Source organism: Equus asinus, chromosome 13 (assembly GCF_041296235.1).
Source record: "Equus asinus isolate D_3611 breed Donkey chromosome 13, EquAss-T2T_v2, whole genome shotgun sequence".
NCBI lineage: Eukaryota > Metazoa > Chordata > Mammalia > Perissodactyla > Equidae > Equus > Equus asinus.
The window spans coordinates 45,953,584-45,964,253 of record NC_091802.1 but is presented as its reverse complement, the minus strand read 5'-3'; the positions used below and the strand labels follow the sequence as shown (position 1 = coordinate 45,964,253).

At 46.3% G+C, this 10,670-nt stretch overlaps 1 protein-coding gene across 1 annotated transcript in view; it reads left to right on the top strand.

Moving 5' to 3' along the window:
• The first annotated feature begins 1,422 nt into the window (after positions 1-1,422).
• Positions 1,423-10,670, top strand: part of MARCHF10 (membrane associated ring-CH-type finger 10) — a 78,943-nt gene continuing 69,695 nt past the window's right edge. The window contains exons 1-2 of the mRNA XM_014860976.3: positions 1,423-1,554; positions 6,576-6,681. Of these exons, the coding sequence (XP_014716462.2) occupies positions 6,592-6,681 (90 nt within the window). The 5' untranslated portion in view covers positions 1,423-1,554; positions 6,576-6,591. The remainder of the gene's footprint in view (positions 1,555-6,575; positions 6,682-10,670) is intronic.

The following is a 10,670-nucleotide window of genomic DNA, read 5'->3' as shown; positions in this document are numbered from 1 at the left end:
GACAAAGTACCCAAAACAAATACTTGACCAAAGTACATTTTATCTGGACTCTGCCTGGCTCAGGATATGCCTTAGAAGCTGGCGTGAAGGCAGTGAGAAATGTTTAGTGTGTAACACATCGTCTCGTCTGGCTGAGGTATGAGTGAAGAAGTGCTGAAGCAGGAAAACCAAGAAAGCAGGCCCTGGGGGAGGGCATAGAGAAAGCCACAGTTAAGAATTTGGACTTCATTCCACAGGGAGCGAGGAACCTTTGAGAGCTTCTTAGCGGGGGACCAGTGACATTAGGCCTATGCAGCTTATAGCAAAGCACAAATGGTGGGGATGGGGTATGGAAGACAGGGGCCCCGGGTGTGGTTAGGAGGCCCTTCTAATAATCCAGTTATGAGGTGATGGAGCCCAAAACTAAGGTGGTGGTAATAAGAATAGAAAGAAGGGTGCGGTGCTGCAGGAGAACGGACGCCAACTGGATTTGGGGGATTGTTGTGAAGAAGACTTCTAAAGCATAGGCGCCCAGGGATTCTGGGCACTGATGAAAGGTCCAAGAATTTCTATCCCCCTTTTCCCCTATTTTCCACCTAATCAAAAATGCCTTAACTTGACATCAGTTGGCCAGTTGAGTGCCTAAATATGCAAAATATATGGAAGCGTCATCTTTGCCTATGAAAACCACAGACAAATAAATCTGGTGGAGAGAGAAGGTGACACTAGACAGGTCTTGATGCCTTCCTTCCAAATCTGTGGGCACGGGTCTAAACCTCTAAGAACCTGCTTCCTTGGGAAAGGCAGGGAAGATTACTGATAACCAGGAGATAACTGGGCTCTGGTCTCGGTTCTGCCACCGACAGGGTGCCTCCCTTAATCATTTATGTCTTCCCTTTTTATGTTGGATCAGACATTTCAGAGGTCCCCTGGACACCTCAAACTCCGGGGCTGCACCGTCTTTCCCTCCTCTGCCCATGTATTGCCTTTAATATTATTTTATTCAATTAAAAATATTTTCCCCTCTTTTTCCAGTCTTATTCTCAATAAAGCACAGCATTGATTGAGGGCAAGAGTGATGGCCTAGGTATCTGGGTCTGGGCTTGGACATCAAGACAAAACCAATTCGCCTCCTCCTTCAGGATCTCTTCTCCATCCGCCGCCATCACCGCTTTGCCTTCCCGACCGCATCCTGACTGGTTCCCACGGCAACCGGCGGGGCGCCCACCTCAGGGCTCAGGACCTCGCGGCCGCAGCCCCGCCCCGCCCCCACGGCAGCACGCTCCCACGCGGGGAAAGAGGAGGCCGGGTTGCCGAGGAAACGGAGGACGCCAGGCAGCAGTCCCCACCGCCTTCGCCCCTAGGAAGCCCGGCAGCCGCCGCGGAAAGCTGCCTCCGGGTAGGAGGAGGAAGAGGGGCCGGAGGAGGGAGGGGAGAAGCGAGAGGAGGAGGAAGAGGAGCATAAGGACGGCCCCCTAGCGTTTGATGGGCGGCTCCTCCGTCCTGGACCAGCCCGCCTGCCCCGCCCCTCGGCCCCTTTATCCCCTCGCAGGGGAGGAAGGACTGACCCGCAAGGTAAAGGCTCGGCTGGGCCCGACCCGCCCCAGCCGCGCCCGCGACCCAGCGGCCCCTGGTCCTCCGAGGAGGTGGAGGGAGGAGAGGGGGACAACCTCTCCGTTCGACTTCCATGATTCTGGAGGGAAATTGGGCCTGAAGCCTGGTGGCCTGGCCTCTCCCTCTTTGGGCTGGCCACAGCCCCGTTTTCTTCTGCCTCAAGGGGCCAGGTTTGGGGGACTCTGAGATCATTTGCACACTGGCAGCCTCCCCGCACCTACATAACTTCCCCGCAGACTCCCCTGGTCTGCAAGTCCAGGAGAGGTAGACACGGACCATGGCCCCTCTGGCTTCTGAGTGCGAAATTGTTCATCTTGTCATTGCTGAGAGGTATAGCTTGTCAAGCCTGTGACATTACCAGCCACCCACCCAGGTTTCCCAGTTACACACTGAGTCTCTCTCCTGTGGGCTCCATGGTCAGTGTGTGACCACCCATCTCTCTCACAGCTTCACAATAAAACGAAGAGTCACCGCCGAAGAGCTTTTCTTACGAGCCCTTTGCAGCCCCCACCCCTTGGCTTCCTACGCCAAATGGGCTGGAGGAGGGAAACCATGTCCCCGGCGCCCTCTCAAGCCCTGCTCTTTCTCTGGGGTCACAGTATTCTCTCAGTGGTGGAGTGTTCGGAAAATTGGGCCCAAATCACTCATCTTTGTTGCTTATACTCAACACATTTTTCTAAGTTGACTTTAAAACTCGTAAGATTTTTTTAAGGCTAAGATTTAAATAAATCCTGTAATCTTTATCATTACAAATTAATTGCGTAAAAGGATGAACGAGGTCTCCCGAACTCCCTCTTCCAAGCACTCAATTGTGGAAAAGGGGGAATTTATAAACCTGACCGTCAGGTATTAATATAGCCATTTGGATTTTGGTTCAAAGGAATCTTCAGCCTAAAAAGGGGCTTAGATTTACATTTTTCTCTATTGCTGAACCAATAAAATATTCACTTTAATGATATTTCTAATATGAAGCCATAGTAAGAAAACAGTGAAATAGCTTGATTGTTATTGAAATGGAAGCCCTTCAAATCAATTGTTTTGACAAATGTGGCCATAGATGTATACAGAAAGATGTATACAATATATATGTGATTTTGTTAGAGAACTGAAAGAAATATATTCTGCCATCATATTCTGTTCTCCTTAGTCAGGGAAATTCGCTTTGAATTCATTGGAAAGCTACACCAGAGGGGAATGCATATGTCACAAAGTTCTTAGAATATTCCTCATTGAAATTTCAGATATGTAGAATTTTGAGGCCAAGAAGAATCAGTCACTCCTGCTTTCAGCGAGGCAGGACTCCCCTCTCCCTTCCCCTTGTGCCTTCTGCTCACTTCTCCTTGCCCTCTCCCTCTCCCCATTTAATATAGCTTCTTACGTTGAGTTCTAAAGCACAAATTTGGCACCACATATTATCACCAGAGACTTAAAACAGAGGCGTGCATGACTGTGAGTGGATTTTCATTCAAGAAGCAGTTCAAAGGTGAGAAACAGGAGAATATAGGATGCTATTTGAGAAACCTGTGTCTTGCCCACATTTTATTATCGTTCTCCCCCCTCCACCTGTCTGTATTTGCTGAGGAAAAATTTTGGGCTTCAAATGGCCATCTGGTTGAGTAGGCCCACAAAGCCAAGACCGATGAATCAAGCGTTATCTCGTGTGGATTTATTTCCATACAGTTACTTCTGTTGCTTGTTCATCCTGGTCAGTTTTTCAAACCCGCAGTAAAGCATGAAGTTCAAGTGATACTTCAGAAATGTGGAGAGTGTTTGACTAAACTGTGGTGGTCCACCTGCCATCTCCTTGATCCATCCCTAATAGTCTGCTTCCTCGGCGCCTGTAGTGTTTGTTTAATCACACAAAGTATTGATGGGTTGAAATAAGAAATTACATGTGGCACCATGAAGCTTCTAAATATTCATTTGACGGTAAAGTACCATAATAGAGAGTTTATGGGAGGGTAAAGAGATTTTTGTAGGCAATTTTAAAGTCCTTTATTTGGTAGGTGATTGTGAAGTCAGAGGTAACCTAGCAAGTAATTCAAACAGTGTTATTTCCTACCTATTTAGACAGTGATTTCATGCCTCTTGACTAAGAAACCTCTTTAGAATAACACTGCATTAAAGCCAGGATAGATTAGCTGGCTTTTCTATGTCAACTTTGTAACCAAAATGTATCATCCAAGTGGATGCTGGGATGTCCCCCGTTAGTGACCATTAACATATTTTCATTACCAATCCTTATATTCTCTGCCTGATTAATATTCAGACAGGCTTCTCTTTCCAAGTGTAGCAGCAGGGATTCCTCTTTCTGCCTGTTTTAACACCATCATTTTCTGAAAAGGGTGGGAACGTAACTCCATTCTATGTGGATACAAATTCATATAAAAACGTAAAAGTGACCTTTTAAAATATAATCCCATAAAAGACTATAAAAATGTTCAGAGACAAAATTTAGGCTTTGTGTATACCTGGTTTGGGAACTACCTATCGGATTGTAGTTTCAGATTCCGACTCTCAAAGACCAACTTTCTATACTTGGGAGAAAGTAGCTTCCGAGGGACCTGCACGAGTTCTCCCTGTGGCTCAGACCTAGACAGTAAACCTCTTGAGATTTCATAGGGACCAGATCAGACACTGGGTCTGCCAATATCCACACAACTGAAAAAAACGAAGAAGGGAAGGAAAGCCGCATGATGTAGACACCTGGGGGCAGGGACGTGTCTATGTCGTCCTGCTGTTTGCCCAGAGCCTAGCACAGCACCTGTCACATGGTAGTCAAAAGACATGTGCAGAAATAAATGAAAGAGCTTCACTGGACAATAAGCAGGAATAGCGTGGGAGCTTTGAGACCTCGGAGATGAGGTCTAGCAGACTATTTTTTTTCGTTGAAGTATAATTGACATACAACATTATATTAGTTTCAGGTGTATGACACAATGATTCGATATTTGTATGTATTGCAAAATGATCCCACAATAAGTCTAGTTAACAGCTGTCTAGCAGACTCATTATTAACAGGGCCTTTAATAACTTTGTGAACTTACCGATTTTGGCCACAAATTAGGCCAATCAGAACCAACCTTCTTGAAAGCATTGTCTCTACTTCCTTACCTCTCATTTACACAACCCACTGCAGTCTGTCTTCAGCCCGGCACTCCACTAAATGCTCTCACCAAGGTTATTAATAACCTCCTTGAAACACGCTCTTCTCGGCAGCAGTAAAACTGCACCCACCTGGTTTTCCTCCTTTCTCTCTGGCTTCTTTGCAGTGTTTCTTGTCTGCTACCTGTCCCTCAGTGTTTTGTGCTGGGTCCTCCTCTTTTCAGTACCCATTCTGCCTTCAAATTTAGTCGTCAATGCCAATGATGCCCAAATCTTTATATCCCTAATCAGCTCCAGGGCCCTACATCTAACTGCTTACTTGACATCTCCGTTTGCTGTACCCTAGACACTTCAAACTCCACGTTATTTTCTCACAAACCTGCTGCTCCTTCCTCCTCCCTTCTGAAGGAATGTTGGCACCAAGCAGCTAGCTGCTCCAGCCAGTGACCTGGGCAGCTTCCTCCACACTTCCCTCTCTGGGCCCATCTGTATAATCACCTGCAAGTCCTGACGATTTTCTCTCCTGAGTAACCATGGAATCCTTCATGGTTTGAGTGAGGGCACTAGCATGAGACTCTCTGGGTTCAAATCCCAGCTCTTCCTCTTAGTCGCTCTGTAACCTTAGGCAAGTTACTTAATCCCTTTGAGCCTCAGTTTTCTCATCTGCAGAATAGAGGTATAGCGCCTGCCTCATAGCATGGTCGTGAAGACTCAGTGCCTGAATATGTGTAAATGCTTAGAACAGTGCCTAGCACTTCCCGAGGCTCAGGAAATAGTAGCTGTGATCTCGTCTCCCGCCTCCCTCCTCTCCTCTTTCTCCTCCTCCTCCTCCTCTCCACATTTGCTACCCAAGTCTGGTCACCATCTTATCTCATCTAGATTACTGCGGTATGTTCCCAAGGGTCTTTGCACTTCCATTTTTACTCCACCTCCCCTCCCCTCATCTGTTCGTCATGCTACAGCTGGAGAGACCTTTTAAAACCCCAAATCTAATCATTAACTCCCCAAACTGAAACCTCACAATGGCTTTATGTGGGTCTTTGAGTCACGACCTTCAAGGTCCCGCCCACATTCGGGGCCCCGCCTCCTCCCCGGCCCCTCTGGTGCTGTTCTCCCCTTTCTCTGCTCCTGCTGCACTGGCCCCTCCTCTTCCTCATCGGCACCAGCTCCTTCCTGCCCTGAAGCTTCTGCACCTGCTGTCCTTTCTGTCTGAGATGCTCTCTATCCTGCCTAGCTCACTACCTAGCAAACCCAGTGTCCTTTCCTGAGGAAAACCTGGCCTCCCAGACCAGGTTATGCCCTCCCGTCATAACACTCTCTCAAAGAACCCCGTACTTCTCCGCCACACTTATCACATTAGGCTCACTTGTTCAGTGTCAATCTTCTTCCACCCTGGAATGTAAGTAGCACAAAGGCAGGAGCCATGTTCACATTGCTGACTCTCTACCCCAGTGCCCAGCATTGTGCCTGAGTTGAAACAGGGGTGCAACAGTTATTGAATAAATGACTTTCAGTTCCCAAGGGCTCGTGACTTTGGTCAGTGCTAATTTAGCTAGGTTCTTGGGGGTTTTTTGTCATGTTGTAGAACTGCTTCTGAGTCAGGTGTCTGTTAATCTAAGTCCCTATGAATAACCAGGACAGGATCACTGAAGCCAGCTGATGAATGTGGCTGCATTATTTATGCCTAGAACAGGAGGGCTGTAAGGGCATCGACACCGACACAAAGAGTCCTTTCAGCCTGAAAGGAGCATCTGTGCCTTTCAAACAATGGAAATTAGATTAATAAGAGAATAAAAGCAGTTATACTAAATAAATTCAAATATGGCAAAGCCACAAAGAATCATATCACAGCACATTTATTTATCTTTTATATGCAGGTGGGGATTAAGAATCATGTTGCACGAAGCAAGGGACAGGCAGAAGTTCGTCAGTGATGCTCAGTATCTGCGGGACATGCAGCATAAGGTGGACTCTGAATATCAGGTAATTGTAGAAAATGAGAATTATCTTCCACCTTCACTTACAGTATTATGAGAGAATTCAGGACACAGTGTCAGTATAGCATAAGCGGTAATAGTTTTCTAAAATCCAAAACCCACCCCTTATTAGCTCTGCGACCGTGGAAAGGTACTTTATCTCTGAGTCTCAGTTTCCTCATCTGTAGTGGGGAGAATAATAGTACCCACTTCGTGATATTGTCATAAAAGTGAAATGAAATAAGCTTTTAAAAATATTTAGCGCAGAGCTTGGCACACAAGCCTTGTCAACAAATGACATTAGGGCTTGAGTTTGATAAACCAGCTATCAAGAAAAAAGACATTAAGGAGTTAACTAGGTTGCCCCACCACTTATAAAATACCATGCCCTTCTGCTGTCATCCCGCCAGGAGAAAGGTGGTTAGCACATTCTACAATAGCCAGCTATTCGTCACCCTAGTTACAGTGTTTACGTGCAACAACACAACAGACAGGGAGCTGGAGTAGCCGTGATGCAATTACCCGGGGCTGGCAGAGGACAAACTTGCCAGACTGGGTGTGGGATTTGGGGAACAGTTAGAAAGTGTCACTCAGCCCCCTGGCTGGAGGTCAACCCTTGCTAATCAAGGAGGCTTGTCCCCAGCCTCGGCCGAGGATTGAAGAGTGCTCCTTCCCTAAGGACAACACAGAAATGCTGTTATCTGGTTTTTCTCCTTCTTAGCAATTTCAAATATAACCAAACCTCCCAGGTCACCAAGGAAACCAGACCCATCTCAGTAACCTGATTTCACCTTACAGCACAGCTTAGCTCCGGAGCTGGAAATGGAGGCAGCAATTTCCTCCCACAACTTGCCAACCCACCGACAAGACCATAAAATTGAGGGGATTTCTATAAAATGAGAACGTAAACATCCCAACTGGTCACGCTGGGAGTCCCACTACTGTTCACAAAGAGGCCTCTGCCACCCGCCTCATGTTTGGAAATTCTTGTTTGAAATTGGCTCCAGAACAGGCACATAAGATAATCAATCTTATTATTTTATGGTCTGTGCTGAAAAAAATCGCACAACTGTGTGGCTTGGAGCCACTGCGGTTTTAGTTTCTAATCTCAGTTGGGCTTTCAACACTATCTTTATAAATAACAATATTTATTAAGAGCCTACTATGTCCTGAACAAAGTCCCTTCTTTCCTGGAGTTCTTATTCTAGGATTGAGAAACACAAGTAAATAAATATATAAGGTAGTTTCAGTTACTGATGAATATAATGAGTCAAATAAAACAGAGGTGGTGGGGGGTGGGGTGATGCTTCCTTACACAGGCAGGGAAGCCTCTTTGAGGAAGTAAATTTGGCTGTGGAAGTAAATGATGGGAAAGAACCAGCCAGAGTATCCTGAGCAGAAGGAAAGCTAGTGCAAAGGCCCTGAGGCAGGAACTAACTTGGAACATTGGAGGAAACAAAAGAAGGTCAGAGTGGCTGGAAGACATTGACTAAGGGAGAGTGAGGGACATGATGGGGTAGAAGAGGTAGATAGGGCCAGACCATGCCGAGCCTCTCAGGACGATGCTTGGTGTTTGGAGTTTGTGCTTATCACAATGAGAATTTTTGGGTGATTTTAAGCATGGAAGTGGTATGATCTGATTTACATTTTTTAAAGTTCTCTCTGGGGGCTGACCCCATGGCTGAGAGGTTAGGTTCCCGCGCTCCACTTCGGCGGCCCAGGGTTTCGCTGGTTCGTATCCTGGGCACAGACATGGCACCACTGAGGCAGCGTCCCACATGCCACAACTAGAAGGACCCACAACTACAATATACAACTATGTACTGGAGGACTTTGGGAGCAAAAGCAGAAAAAAAAATAAAGTTCTCTCTGGCTGCTGTATGGGGAAAGGACTGAAAGGGGCAAGAGAAGCGGCAGAAACACTAGTAAGGAAACTGTGATAAAAATTTAGGAGAGAAACGATAGCGACCTGGCCCAGGGTGGGAGGAGCAGAGGTTGAGAGAAGGGACCCAACCCAGGAAATGGAAAGAGCGCAGACATCTTGCTGATGGATGGAGGGGGGATGCGGGAGAGACGGGAATGAAGGATGACTCACTTCAACATGTTTACTTGTCCGTCAGCTCCCTCTGTTATCATCACTATTTTAAACTTCTCTGCTTTTTTCAAACCTCCAATCCCCATACTTTCAACAAAGAACTTCTCTTCCTGTTTTACACACACATGAAACAAAACAAAGAACCCAAGGTCATCAGGTGGGAAGCCACGTAACTCCTCCCCTTCCATTCCAGGCTACACACCCATGTAGTCCTCAAGTCTCCCTGCTAGTGCCCGCCTGAGCTCTTGGTCCATGGCTCCTCTCTCTCCAGCCCCTCTCCGTCCATGGATCTCCCATCTGTATCTCTGAAATTTCCCTTCTTCTTATTGGCTCAGCCTACAAGCATGCTCAAGTCTCTCCCATACTAAGAACAAAAGAACAATGCTGTCTGTGGACCACGTGTCCTTTTCTAGCCGCAGCCCTGGCACTTTCCAGTCTCCAGATGTCCCCAAATAATCAGCTACATTTCTATCTCCGATTCCTCCCCTCTCATTCACTCCCTAACCAGCTACAGCCTGGCTCTCACCTCACTGCCCGTGAAACTGTTTTCACTAAGGCCAGTGGCCACATTCAATGGACACCCTTTTAGCCTTTGTTTTCTGAAGCGTTATCTATATTTGACACTATTACTCCTTTCTTCTTGAAACATTACTCCTTTGGCTTTCTGACATCACATTCTCCTGATTTGCCTTCTGTCTCTCTCACATTCTTCTCCCTGCCCTTTGAATGTTAATTCCTCTCGGTTACAGTCCTCAATTTTCTTCTAATTCACAAGGTCTTTATGACCCATCTCATCCCCTCCTGTGGTTTTAACTACCACTCATAGAGTAAAGGCTTATAATCCTGAGCCTTCCCAAGGTGTCAGCATCACACGCACCCCTGCTTGCTGGACATTTCCATCTGGATGTCGCACAGGCACCTCAGATTCAGCACGTCCACGGTTGCGCTCCACGTGTCCATCCCCCTGCCACCCTCCTCTCTGTGCCCTCTCTGATGATAGTGACCTAAGCCTTCCCTGACTCCTTCCTCTCCCTCACCACCCACATCCCACCAGGTACCAAATCCTGCCAGGTATACCTAAAAGCTCATGATCTTGCACCTCCCTTTTTATCCTGTTGCTACCACTCTGGTTCCAACCACCATAGTTTCCCTCCAAGGCTATTGCAATATCCTATAACCAGTCTTCTTGGCTCCAATTTTGCCATCTTTCAGATGGCTTTCTTGAAATCTGTCTAAAATGTGAATTTGACTATGTTGTTGGAATGCACGAAACCCTTTGGTTGTTTCCCCTCATTTAAAGGCGGATCCAAGACCCAAGAACCACGGCAGGTCCAGCCTAAACCTCAACCACTTCTCTGATCTCTTCTTCCCCTTTCTTTCCTCTCTTGACAAGGGTGGTAAAGACCATGGGTTTAATTTAGAACTAAAGGGAACATCTGTACTCCCATGCCACCCTTTTTTAAAAAAACAACTTTATTGAGGTATAATTTACATACCATAAAATTCACCTGACATAAGTGTATAATTTAATGACTTTTAGCAAATTTACCAAATTTGCAGCCATCATCATCATCCAGTTTTAAAACATTTCCATCACTCCAATACCAAAGCATCCTTTTCATACCTCTTTCACGTAGCTTATGAAATTGTATAGAAATTGTCTTTTGTGTGACTTCCTCTCAAACTGGCCCACGGCTTCTTAAGTGTGGGAGTGGAGTCTTGCTCTTCTCTGTTCAACTGAATGCCTTGTCATGGATGGAAGCCAGCATTACCTAACTTGACCACCACCTCTGTTTATGAGACTTAGATCCAGCTGACTTGTAACTATTCCTTAAAGTCACATCCACCCTCACCGAGTATGTTCAAAAACACTCACCACAAGGTCTGCAAAAAATAAATCT